At 35.5% G+C, this 14,230-nt stretch overlaps 1 protein-coding gene across 2 annotated transcripts in view; it reads right to left on the reverse strand.

The window, feature by feature from the left end:
- Positions 1 to 256: 256 nt before the first annotated feature.
- LOC140164454 (uncharacterized) overlaps positions 257 to 14,230 on the reverse strand; it is a 53,304-nt gene continuing 39,330 nt past the window's right edge. The window contains exons 6-10 of one of the 2 annotated variants that reach the window (XM_072187736.1): positions 12,480 to 12,547; positions 10,208 to 10,237; positions 8,152 to 8,205; positions 3,937 to 4,070; positions 257 to 1,284 (exon numbers count right to left, since the gene is read on the reverse strand). In XM_072187736.1, the coding sequence (XP_072043837.1) occupies positions 872 to 1,284; positions 3,937 to 4,070; positions 8,152 to 8,205; positions 10,208 to 10,237; positions 12,480 to 12,547 (699 nt within the window). In that variant the 3' untranslated portion in view covers positions 257 to 871. The remainder of the gene's footprint in view (positions 1,285 to 3,936; positions 4,071 to 8,151; positions 8,206 to 10,207; positions 10,238 to 12,479; positions 12,548 to 14,230) is intronic. The other variant, XM_072187737.1, reaches the window with a different exon arrangement.

The raw sequence follows: 14,230 nt of genomic DNA on the forward strand, positions 1-14,230 counted from the left end.
TGATTTCCCATTCAGCACTTGCGTTTTACAAAGTACAATATACAACAACTTTTAAGTTGCTATGTTTTCCTCACTCTTAAAAGTTCTCGGTAAAAGTGAATGTCACAGAGCAATATTTAGTGATGGGGTAATAGTGGAAGTATGCAGGAAAGTACAGAGTCCTTTGCATATTCAATCGGAGGATATTATCCATATAGAGCGTGTGTTGTTTAAGTCTATCCACAACTAACGAAGCGTAGAAAAAAAAAAAAAAAAACAATCAACCTTTGAATGCTTCAGGGTTTTTTGTAGCTGGTTTTATAGAACGAAAACACAGGATCTGACTTTCTTGTAGACAGAAAACTCCAGTTTTTGATTGCTTGCGGGCGAATTGAGCCCTCAAAGAATCTACCTCATTCATTGGCGTGTAATCTCCGACTTGCTTTAGGGGTTACTTGACAAATTATGCGCAGTGGCTCAAAGCATTAAGGCCCAATTTAAGAAGACGACAGCGAGCGAGTTAGTGAAATTGGCTGAGTTGCGCGTCTTTTTAGGCTGTCATCGGGTGGCTAAGTGTTTGGCTATTTTACCACTGCTTAGTTGCACAATTTACCCTCATCTTCATAAAAAATGAGCCGTTTTATTCCATTTTCCTCTTATATGTATCTGAGACACGCGTACTTTTGTATCCATCGCATTTCAAGTTGAATCTCGAGTAGCCAATCACTCCGTAGCCATGTGGTTGTTAGCAATCCGTTCAGAATAGAGATACAACACATTATGTTATTGTCAGATGCACACACAATATTTCATTAAACAAACAATGTTCTTGGATTACTCAATTTGTTCTTAATATGTACAGCAATTATTACAGTTAGCTTTGTTCTGTATTTTACACCATGTTATAATTTCTTCGTGGATCAGCTATGCTTGTCATCATTGTAGATGGATCATAACCAAACTGTGTAGGGTTAGTGCGACCCATATATGTACCAAGTCCATTTGTACAATAACGACTATCTCTCATATACGAAACGTCTCTTGAATACGGCGTCGGTCTAGTGTTAGATCTAAAATAACAACTAGTAGGTCCGTAGTTGGCATATTGGTTATCGGGATGGTAGGTGGGATATGCCCCGGTAGATTCGGCGGCACATGAGCCGTTCGCCATGGCAGTAGTTTGCGAAAGATCGGGGTAAGTGGCGTTGGGATTAACCAGGGACGACGCATTCGGCATGCTCGATGTTTCTGTTGTGATTGGCGGGGTGACGGAAGTACACGAGGAATTTCGAGTTTTTTCTATACCTGAAATGTAAAGAATAAGATAAACAAAAACAGGTCAATCGGGATGTTATAACTTGATCAACTTACTTCACGTTTGAACAGTTTGAACAAATACTACGACATTGAAAATGAATAACAATACATTATCATGTTCAAGGGTGGTTCAACCCTCAATAATTCAAACCCGTCCAAGTTTACAACAAACTACATTAACAAAAACTTTCATCGTGACAAATCTTTTGAAAAATCTTTTTTTTTTTAAACTAGATTGAGTGGCTACAAATACAAACTATAATGCTGAGACTTAACTGGAAACCAGTAACAGTATTATTAATTGACACATCTTTGCGCTGACACTTTTGCACATGCATCAGAATTTATATGAATTGGGGAAATTCCTTTGATTGGAACCATTTATGGGAATCATGGCCCCAAATCTGTGTTCTCAACGTGGTTGCACATCATCTCTGGAAACATTAATAATTTTCATCTGAAGTTAATATGTACGCATGGGTTTAAATTATATATCTTCAATTTAATATGTATCCATAGGTTTAAATTATATATTTTCAAAAGTGTTGAAATGCAAGGAAAAACTCCATTTTAGCAGCTGGTTTGACCAATCAATGGAAACCAGACCAAATTAAGTCCGATCAAGGTGTTAGTCACTGTACACTATAATTATTCTACGTCAAAGTGACTGACCAGATCCACATAAAACTAACATCAGGCTATAAGTATCTCAAAATTTGTAAACATAAACCTTGCTTATTCCCTTTTTATCGTAGGACTAGGAACTTAACTCTCTTCACGCGGGTGTCGACTGCAGACGACAAGTTTCAAAATATTTTTAAAAATTCAAAAATTTCAGAAATGTAAGTTTTCATGACCATATTTGGAATCAGCATGAAAAATGCATTAAAATGAGTACAAACACGCGTAATATTGATCCAGTAATCCTTAAGATAGCTCTTGATATTTTGAGAAAATATTTCAAAACTTGAACTTTTCCCATTGAAGCGCATGGCTAGCACGCAGTAACTAATCGTGAACATTGGTGAATAACACAAGTTTCCCTGGCCTATTATGATTAGCCTAGTGATGAGATAATGGCAACCCTATAATGTCTCTGATGTATAGAATTTGAATCGCACTTTTGTTGATTCAGAAATCAGGAAGCGTGTTTTTCTACGATACAGCCTAAATAGTAATTTGTGAACACAAACAGCCTACTTTGGTGTTAATTTTGGTTATTTTGTAATTTAATATACACAAAATTACAGTCATGTTCTTATCGACACTTCTGCATCAATAAAGGCAACTGATATAGTAGCATCAAATAAATATTGGCCTATTCTAAGTGAATAAATATCAATGTAAACAAAGAAAATGTTGGAATTTGTGGGAAAATGAAATATGATATACCCAAACAACTTGATAATAAATACATTTGCGGACGATTGTAGAAATGAACAGGACAATTTTCGTTTTCATAGCATGTTCTTATCGACACTTCTGCATCAATAAAGGCAACTGATATAGTAGCATCAAATAAATATTGGCCTATTCTAAGTAAATAAATATCAATGTAAACAAAGAAAATGTTGGAATTTGTGGGAAAATGAAATATGATATACCCAAACAACTTGATAATAAATACATTTGCGGACGATTGTAGAAATGAACAGGACAATTGTCGTTTTCATAGCATGTTCTTATCGACACTTCTGCATCAATAAAGGCAACTGATATAGTAGCATCAAATAAATATTGGCCTATTCTAAGTGAATAAATATCAATGTAAACAAAGAAAATGTTGGAATTTGTGGGAAAATGAAATATGATATACCCAAACAACTTGATAATAAATACATTTGCGGAAGATTGTAGAAATGAACAGGACAATTGTCGTTTTCATAGCAGACAATAGTTATATTGTAATGTTATTAAAGTCTTGTTAACACTCCTTTGGTATAATGTTTGTAAGGGATGTAATCAAAACTCGAGCGGTGATTGACCGTCGGTTCCGTCCGGTTTCCATTGTTTAGAACAATAGAAAATTTCAGCTCTAAAAGGAATTCGCTCTAAATTGGTAAAGATTTAAAAATGTAAATGTTAGAGGATTGTGCTTAGGGACCAATTTAGCTAAATCCAATAGCTGCCTTGTGTCACATTTTTATGGTATATTTTAACATTTTTAAAGTTTAAATGACATTTAATAATTGGAATGGATATGTTAGTAACTCTATCTTATTTTCTAACTATTTTCAAAATCATTTTGTCCCCTAAAAATTCTCCAATGCAACGTTTTGAAATAGCTGCCATTGGATTTAGCGCCTTTTGGAACAAAAAATATTATTTTCTTTTATATTTATTGTTTTTGTCTTCGCACGTGGGAGGTTAAAGAGACTTGCAATTATTTTTTAAAGATATCCAAAGACTTGTTAGAACTATCCTAGTGGTCCAATGTTATTAGATTGGCAAGGTTACTGCTACTCTTAGGAATATCTGCAATTGAATTTTACATAAAGCAGCCGTTGGATTTAGCGCCTTTTGGAAACAAACTCTTCATTTAGTTATTCACTATTCTATACATACAGATCTTAGACAAAATGTTAATAATGTTAATCTCTAAAATAGAATACAGGTGTAACCCATGGAATGAATACTCACCTTGATGATCAGTCTGTGACGGTGATCTGTGAGCGAGTGGGCGACTACGACTGATGCCAACAATTTGCAGTGAACTCGGCCGGTGATGATTCCGCGTTCTGGGGCCGTTAGTATGTGGCATTATCTCAATGATGCTGAAATGAAACAAAATAATATTGAAACAAAGTTAAATTTTAAGCATTATTATGTTGGCTATTGGTTATTGGAATTAGTAATTTTGCAAAAAAGGTTTGTGCAAGGTAAGTCTTGGCGTACTTAAGTGCAAAATGCATTTTTAGATTTAAAGTTATGATGAACAGTTTTTAAAATATCTGACATGTGTGGGGAAAAAAGAGGCAGGCAGAATTGGAAAGGAAAAAGAGGCAGCGAACGAAAGAAGGAGGAAGAAAATGTTGATGATTAGGAAGATTATAATAACATTAATACAATGTGATTTATTTTTACACAGATACAATATATGCACATTTCACACAGTGCTTCAGGTAAGTCAGTACAAATATGTCAATATTTTGGTGCATTTGTGCCCAAATTTGATAATTTGGGGCAATTTGGCAGAAGTTCATCAGATGATAAAAACATTCTTTAAACATACGGATAAACAAAACAAATTTGATGAGAGTAAACCCATCGTGATGCAACGTCACTTTCTTTTTGAAAACGTACAACATGTCATGTACATTATTCAAATACGGTTATCTTTAGAGTACAGCGAACTCAGTTTACAGTGTAGCACAAATGTTGTTCATTTTGGGTGGTAAATCCTGATTTCTGGGATTGACAAATACCATCCTGTGTGGCCCTTCAACCACCTCCTGATAGGATCAATTTCTTAACATACATGGGGAGTTCCATTTAGATGGATTGGAGGCCGGTACACTTGGTTATTTTGTGCTTTGTAAAGTTTGATTTTATTTTCCTGAAAGTGGTGCAGTGATATATATGACCCTTACATAATATTATACAAAATATAAGGCTTGAGGTAAAAACCAAATGTAATATAACTCAAGAACATTATTGAATATTGAAAAAAGACAAATGGGAAGAGGATCCAACACATGTTTAAGTCAAAAGACAATAGTTAGTTCATTTCTAACTTCTATTCAGGACCAAGAACACAAATGTAATGTTACCGTGAACACATTGAACATGATCATAACGATTATCAAAATTAAATCTACCCTTCAAATGACTTCGAATACACAAGTCATAATGACGGTATAGATTGTTGCAAAAAACAAAAATAGAGCAAATATATCGGTGAGGTTGAATGACCATGATTTTATTTTGTTGCGTGACAGTTATGTGTGCCTGGATCACCCTGTTCTAATCAATCGTACCTCCTCAGTATTTGTAATCAAATTTCCCAAGGAAATCGTAGGACAGAGCTTGTTCACACCATAGAGTTAAGATTCTAGGCTTTCTACAATCCTTCAGGGGCATGTTCTCATCACAAATTAGATTATTCCATTCGGAACATAATTGGAAATGGATGTTTGTGAATTATTTCTACTCATGCGTAGCAATTAGGGATAAGTTAAAAAAAAAAAAAAAAATTTCACATAGTTGGTGACAGAAATGACAATTCCACAATGTATTTAAGACATTCCCTGTGATGTGTGTGTTTACGGTATTCCGCAGATGTGCAATACCCGGTGGTTATTATACTCCTTCAACAACGTCACGCTAAGAATATCACATCAAAATCGCTAATGTGGTGATATTAAAGAAATGGGTTGCCAGTTGACACAGTTTTTGACTCATTTAGTAGCAAGGAGTTGATTCTCAAAAAACTATTTCTTTATTTTCAATTTAGTATATTGGCAAAAGGTTTGCTTTAGAGTTTTGTTTTGTGTAAATGAGAATACATGGAAGTGTGAATAAGTTTGACAACCGTTCAACACGATGTTCTAAGCAATCCCGGTGTTACGGAAGGGAATTCTTGGCTGTTTAGTTGGCTGATGAAAGCATTCTCAGCAAAATGAACTAGCTGAGTGGAACACATTCTAATATTTTAATAATCTAATTTTTCAATTATTAATATCTAGTGTTCTATTTTTCTCAACCTACTTAATGTTAACAAACACACATTTTCATGTTTGGTCCTAATGATTCTTGTACCAGCCACTTCGGATTTTTTTTCATACGCTGTATGTTCATACATGGATATGTGTGTGTTTATAGCCATTGTCTTTCACTATACTACTGCGTATAATAAGTTTGGTTTCATGACAAGTAGTGCATAAGAACAGTATGGTGAGGAAATCAGAAAAGGACCTATCATGTGAAATTAATGTTTCGGACTTATAGGATTAAGACGGTTTAACTTAATACGACAGTGCTGGTAATCTAAAAATATAACGTAGTGTTATGTAAAGTATAATGAACCACTTGTCCATATAAAAGTACCACGTGTCGAAAGTTCCAGTTTTAATTTCATAGTCATACACTTCGAAAGCCCAGCTGAACAGCAAGATTATCATTCACTGTCATGATAGGGAAATTGTATGTGAAAAGTAGGCATTACGAGAAATAGGTTTTTCACACCTACCGTGCACCAATTGGTTAGTGTTTTGGCAACAAAACTTTCAAGTATGACAAACTGCTGTTACATGTCAGTCATTTTATGTTAGGAAAGTTCAATTCTCAGCCTAATTCATGCAGGCATAAGGGCATGGATACAACATCGGCGTTATAATTTGTGCCATTTTGAACATGTTTAAAGGAGTATTCTGTCATTGTACCATCCTCTCTTTTTCTATAATGTTTGAGTACATATTAACGAAAAAAGTTTATTCCCAAAATTTCTGTTGATTCCGATTTTGCGTTTGCAGGTTATGCAGGTTATGCACATGAAAAGAATTACGGCACCGGGTATTTTTACCCATGTATATCCTGAACAAAGACATATATGTAATAATTGTGACCAGCAGCCAATTGCTGCATCCTTTAGCTCGAATTTAAGACCTCATTCATTGAAATCGATCAAGAAATAAAGAAACGGTGATCCATCCAAAATCCCAGTGATGCAAATTCAAAAGTTGCAGATTGCTCCATTGGATCAGTGCCCTATCCGAGCTAAAGCGTACAGGTATTGGCTACTGGTTTGAATTTTGACATAATTATTTAGGATATACAGGGTTGAACATAACTGGTACCTTAATTATTCTGCTGTCTGTATATTAATTTGCTATTCGATATGTCTGATGTGCTCTCAGGTCCCACAAAAAATACGTGAAAACGTCGCTATCCGAGCCCACAGAACATAAATACAAATCTGACGCTATTTTTGCTAAAAAAAGAAATATTTTTTCACACAACATTATACATATAGCCAGAGGTTTCAGGTGGTATAAAAATCTCAATTTGCAACTTGTTTTGGAGAAAAATGTGGGATGAGGCTATAGATCACAAAATGCCCCTTTAAGACACGATTATAAGGGAGTATGCCTGAATTATGCTTGAGTCATTGGACCATATCCGGGATACACATTTCATCAACATCTGATTCATAATTATTATACCGAAATTCTTCAAAACCCAATTAATGTATTTAAACCTGCATCATAAACTGTCTTGGAAAACAAAACATCTTTAAAAGATGGCACACAGATGAGCATGTCCGGTTCTCCAATTTTCATCTCTGCTTCGTCCATCTTTTAATGATAGAAAATAGATGTTTCGGACCGGTAGTGAAATGTCATAAATTCAAAATATAATTTCGTTTGGGGTGTATTGCACATCAATCAAAATTATTCAAACTGCAAAACCTAATGATGTTAGTTCATTTTAGCGAGGATTGGGATTTGATTAACACTGAAATATTAAAATGGTATTGCGCAACATTTAATTTCGGTGCGGTACAACATGAGTGGCAGAGTATTACTAAGCTTTTTAAGTTTACGAAAATAAGCATCAATTCATAAAGATTTTATACGAGCTCCTCTTATTATTTAAAATAAATCAAAATACGACTCAGTAGACTTGAGTATCTTCAACCTGCATGCATGTACTTGATAGGAGTAAGTTAGCGTCCGAATATGCAACGTTTGTGCGTGTGACGTCAATGTTATGTCATTCAAGCGTGCCGATTGGTTATGTAGGCATACAGGTTACATTTAACTGACGTCATACGTACAAACGCCGCTTCCACGGACGAAAAGCTAATCCTCTCAATTATCTTAATAATTATTGTATTAGGCCTACTGTTTTTCTTACCCATTGCAAGGCGCCGCAGACTTTGTCAGTGCCCCTAAATGACCGGTCATCAAACTGAAAATAATCAAAATTATAACGTGCAAATGTTGCAATTATCTGGTGTTAAAAAACGTGGTTAAAACATCAACAAAGAAGTAAGGTTACTAAGACAGAAACGTTACCATGATTTGCTTGAGCATCATTACGTAATCAAATACATTTTATGAGCATTTTTGTCTATATAGTTTGAATAGGCACTCTACCACGAACACTGTCTGCGGCGGCCAAATTCATAACCATAAGGAAACAAATGATATCAGGGATGTAAGCACATCCTTGGTCTTATTAATTAGAGTCTACATGTGATTAAAACAATTATGCAAGTATAAATGATAAAACACAAAGAATATTAATTGCTAAAAACAAAATTGTGCAAAGAAACAAAATAGCGTCAAGAGGTTTTTAGCAAGAGCGACATTTACATTGTTAAATACAGCTAACTTTTATAGCCATGATAGTCGCAATTTTCATTTTCGTCAACTCTTTATAACTTTGAATGTAAGAGATTTTTGCACAAATTCTGAACGCGAAATGTGATGGACCAGTTGGACCTACATCCATTCAAGCTTAAAAGTCAGTACTCGATTTTTCGAAATCAAACATAAAACATGTACATGGGCTATTCCATTTAAAATCCACACTACCCCTGTGGAAGATGGAAATATTTTCCACAGGGATAGTATGAATTTTAAATGGAATGAACATATTAGGCAGCTCCATTTGAAATTCATACACCCTCTGAGAAAGATTCAACCTGAATCTTCCACAAGGAAGGGTGAGTTTCAAATGGAGCTGCCTAATGTTTTCATTCCTTTTGAAATTCATACTCTCCCTGTAGAAGATATTTCCAAAATCTTCAACAGGGGTAGTGCGGATTTTAAATGGAATAGCCCATTGATACTAACTTCTCCAATGACAAGGCTAAGCTAATGTAACATACTATCTTGAACATGATCTTCTGTTTTCCCCCAGATGTTATCGTTCAAACCATAGTGAAGTACGCTGAACTTATTCCATGAATTGCTGGAGGGAATCTTTGGAGTAAGTATACGACTGAAAACACTTGACCCGTTGTAGTACACAACCACAACCAAATGGAAAGAAAACGTAAGCAAAGTAGCCTAGATTAAGTTTAGCAGTCAGGTTACTTTGCGCCTATTTATGTTGTATCTCCGAATTACCAAAAAGACCAACATGTGCTTCATTTGGAGCGTGTCGCTATATATGTTTTTCCCTTTTGATCTTTGACAAAACAACTTCTAGAGTAACGGTTCAGAACATATAAAAGGTTTACCGCTAAAAAAGCATTTCAAATAGGCTAGGTAAATGTGTTGCCTTTATCTATAAAAAGGAAAGTGCATCCGCTTGGATATAGTATAACACGAGGTACCCAACAAAACATTTCCATACGTATTTTAAAGATATTTTACATTAACAGTTAAGTCATCCATAGGTTTTGTGACAAATGAAAGATAGGTAACGTGAGTAACCGATGCTTTTTCCTCTCTCTAGTACATGAAGCAAGTCATGACGAGACCCAATATGTATTCACCTTGATATGATATCAAAACCTGTGTGACTTGCTTCATGTATAAGAGAGAGGACACCGTGTTGGTTACGCACGTTACCTACCTTTGTCCCAAACACTACGGACCACAATGGCCTCATCCCAATGGCATACTTCAATAAACCTCAAGTAAACAATAGGGCAAAATTTGACCTCAAGTTACAGAGTATGAGTTTTTGTACCCAAATTTCAAAGATCATTCAATGAATGTACAAATGAAAGATGCATGTTGTGGCTCCTAGTGAAAGTCATGGAATGGCGCACTTGCAGAAGCGCATACAAGTTGCAAAACCTGTTATGTTGTACTTCATATGCTTTAGAGACCCAGTTTTAATTGTTTATTGGAATCGCTGGACGTTTAATGTTTCTAGTATGTAAAATGTTCATAATGTGTAATTACAACATTGCATAAATTGATTATACTGAGAAAATGATGTTAAGCTTACGTACTTCGGATTTGAAGACATGACCGAAGGAAACCTATTATAAATGTGAAATGGTGAGAATGGAAAAAGCACGGTAAGTTGTATAGATTCCAAAACAGTTGAAATTAACCCAACAATAAAAACATTACGAATCTAATATCATGAATTAAAACTGAGTCTCCAAGTTAATTGATTGATGCATAATAATATCTGACTTGTTTTGGATACATTGAACAAAATGACAGTTAAAGGAAAACAGTATTACTTGATCTTAGGTAATATGGAAAATTGCGAGCTTAGGTGATATGGAAAATGGCATCAGGATTATGCGGGCTCAACCTTATTCAGTGAAACGTAACTTATGGGAGTTTGATGCTACATACATATATACACGTAGTCTTCACTCCAGTCGTATGTATTCAAATGAGGATGGCAGGAATGCTTCCAAGCCATTGCTAAGTATCATTACCAAACATGCTCAACTGTCAGGGCGCAGTTCTTTAACCCCAACATACGTACATTCAGATAATTACTTTGAATGACTTTGATACAAAAACTCATACGACCCAAATTGGGGTCAAATTTTTTAGCAATGGTTGTTAGATGGATATAATGAACTACACCGTGGCAATGAGGTCACTTTAGCTCTTGGTGTGAGACATGGTTACTCTCATATTGACTACATGTTTCTAAATAGGTAGCACATGTTTATGAAACTCATTCCGATGCTTCATATATAGCAACATACCAATATCATATTTTGTTTATTTGAATAACCTGGTTCTACTTGCAGATTACCTCTACCATACAGAACATGAAATCACTTGAATTATGACAAGTTTGTGACGAGAGAAATGTTTATCATTTCATGCATGTTGTGCATACATAGGTGTGATATGAGATGTACAATACATGATATATAAGCCAATTCATCAACACATTTACACCCGGACACGGCAGTCTATGGCATAAATCCCCTAACACCAAGCTATCATAACTTGAGCAAATACTTGTCACAAGTCATATATCCACAACTACACACCCATCATAATGTTTCACTCTATTCTAGTCCATAACAACTTAGAGTGCCTTCCGCTATTAAAGCATATGTATTGGACATCAAAATCGGTCCATTTCCACCACAAGTTTGGCCATAATGCACATCATTTATAATGCAAACAGCGCTGAGACAACATAAAAAGTGTTCATCATAATACCATAAAGATTCGCCTAATGGCGCACTTGGGCTCCTTTGCCTTGAGGTAAATTTTAGTGCAAATAGAGAGCTCCCTCCTCTGAAATTCCAAAAAGAATTAAGGTTCTGTTCTCTAATGTGCTGGTGGGAATTTTACGGGAGGGCACTTTTAGGTTGTGCCTAAAATTCCATTCCACTAATGTCAAGGGAGCCCATAGCGCCATGAAGCGAACCTTTACGGTATGCCTACTCTTTTCGGAATTGACTGCATGCTGCATGTACATGTGTGAGTCTATATACACCAAGACCTACTGGCTTCGAAGGAGAAAGCACTCTCGTGGCTCGTTAATAGGAACATTTCTTATACTTAAGTCATGAAGCCTCAAATTTCACTTTCTAATCTATTTTCATTTGGGCCAATTACCGAAATCTTATTCTTCAATTCTGATTTTCCATTACATACTTCAAAATATCATTTTAAGAAGGAGTTGATTTTTTTCTCATTAGTCCACAACGCAGATATAACCAAGGGTCCTTACCAAGTCTGAGTGCTCGTAATCATGTTAATGGCATATGTGATAGCATCAACTCAATTATAGTCGGCAATAGAAACCCGACTTAATCCTTCCTAATTTCCAGATTTGCGTAATTAATTACCTTATCTATAAGATACCTCTCATTAATGACATCATCACTATCATGCTAATTGTTCTGTTTTGCACCAGAATGGTTGACTAAGACTGATGAGTAACCAGATGGTAATGATGATGATTATTTATCGCACCTGCAGACTGCAGAGTGTTCTTACACTATGGACCACAATGGCCTCATCCCAATTGTATAGTTCAATAACCTCAATTAAACACTCATAGTGCAAAATTTGACTTCAAGTTGCAGAGTATGAGATTTTGTACCCACATTTTCTAAGGTCATTCAATGAATGTACAAATGTATTGGGGTTAAAGAACTGTGCCACTGGTAGATGAACATGTTGTGGATCCTAGTCTTAATCTAAGGTAAGCACCTATAAGTTGAGCCCGACTTAGTCATTCAATAACAATATGAATAATAATATAATATTAATAATAACAATTGAACTTACCAATCATCTGGATCACATTCTCTGAAACCTTTGGCGAATGGATTGCTTGCAATCTTTAGTTGTGTTATCTGTTTAAACATTTAAAGAAATAAGAACAATCGGACACGTGAATACATAATTCAGACCATATCAAGGGACAGGTGGGCCACTGATTCTAAGGTGTTGGGGCCCAATGAATTCTCTTCAGTTTTGCTTCCTATTGTGGTTCGCTACAACAAGTCATAATTATACAGTGTCACTCGTTTCTTAACTCTAATACTAAATTTACAGCGATTGTGGTTGTAATGCCATCTTCTCTATTTTGATCACAGATGCTAGAATGTAAAGAAAGCATTTGGTCGAAAGTAAGCAGTTACATGAAGGGTCTGTTTACATAGTCATACATAATTGTGTAAGTATCTAACAATATAATTTCCAGTGAAGAAAATATTTGGTCAAAGGTAAGCAGCTGTTTGTAGGGTCCGTTAAAAATGTAATTTCTTTAAACTGATACGTACGTAATTATGTAATTATCCTGTAAACAAAGTATTTGGTCAAAATGTGGGCTATCGGCCTAGTGTCCGTTTCACAATGTCATTTCATGTATTATACATGAATATAATTTAATGTATTATCCAGAAAGTATTTTGTTCAAAGTATGCCACCTTTCTCATGACACATATGCCTGGTAGCACAGCAAATACCTTCGCATAGTAGCACTAAACAATTTATATTCATATGTAACTTTGCCTTTATCCGGAAATGAAGGTGCGTAGCCTCATCCTCCTATCTGCCTGATTCAATTTACATGACACAAGACAGGGTACACATCATGCCTACCATTTAATACTGGATGGATTCAATATTTTGGAAGTTGCCGATGATTCAGACAGACAATGTTTTGGAAATATTCAATTTACGATTTGGCGCCCTCTTATGTGACCCGATTTTGGCGGGCTTTAGTGCAGTGACCAGACGATAGAGGAAATCACCGCATCCCCCATCAACCCCCACGGACAGGTTCTGCTACCAATTACAGGTAAATATGGGTGAATAAAGAACTACTGTATCTGAAAAGAATAACCATCCTTGTTAATAGTTTAGGTGATTATTAACCCTAGGGGAATTCCGTATCTGTGAGGCTGGGTGGGGTTATCTATTGTCTAGGTATTTAAGTGAGTATTAATGTGTATTAGAAGCTTGCTATAAAGTACAAGTCCCCCACCCCACTACACTAGACAGGTCATTATTAGGCTATAGGGGTAATGAGAGTTTATGCAAGTTATAAAATATGAAATTCCGGGAGTTAATTGTGCCTGTAGATATGAGTGGTGCCATCAATTATCAGCAGACGTGTGGTCATTTTAATCATCATACATGTATTCGCCGTAGAAGTGACGTAATTAATCGAAAAAACTACCATAGCAATAGATGAATACAATTTTGAATATATCGCCCTGCACTACAACGTCGGTACCTATGCATTGAACCATATATGCCAAAGAAAGGCTGATCACTCGCACCTGTAAGATTAGTATCTTTGAAATGAGCGGTATTGCATTCAATATATATTTGCTGACATAAACAGGTGATTTAATAGTGCAATCAAAAATTGTTTTTATCTATTGCTATGGTAGTTAATCCGATTATTACTTCACTTCTACGGCGAATAGCCTTTTTAGAATTTAGTTGACATTTTCAAGTTCTTCTTTTGGTCATTACTTACTATGTATTTGTGCATTTTATTTGCAGATGTGTACTCTTTTGCAAGA

The sequence above is a fragment of the Amphiura filiformis genome, chromosome 11 (assembly GCF_039555335.1).
Source record: "Amphiura filiformis chromosome 11, Afil_fr2py, whole genome shotgun sequence".
In the NCBI taxonomy this organism is placed as follows: Eukaryota; Metazoa; Echinodermata; class Ophiuroidea; order Amphilepidida; family Amphiuridae; genus Amphiura; species Amphiura filiformis.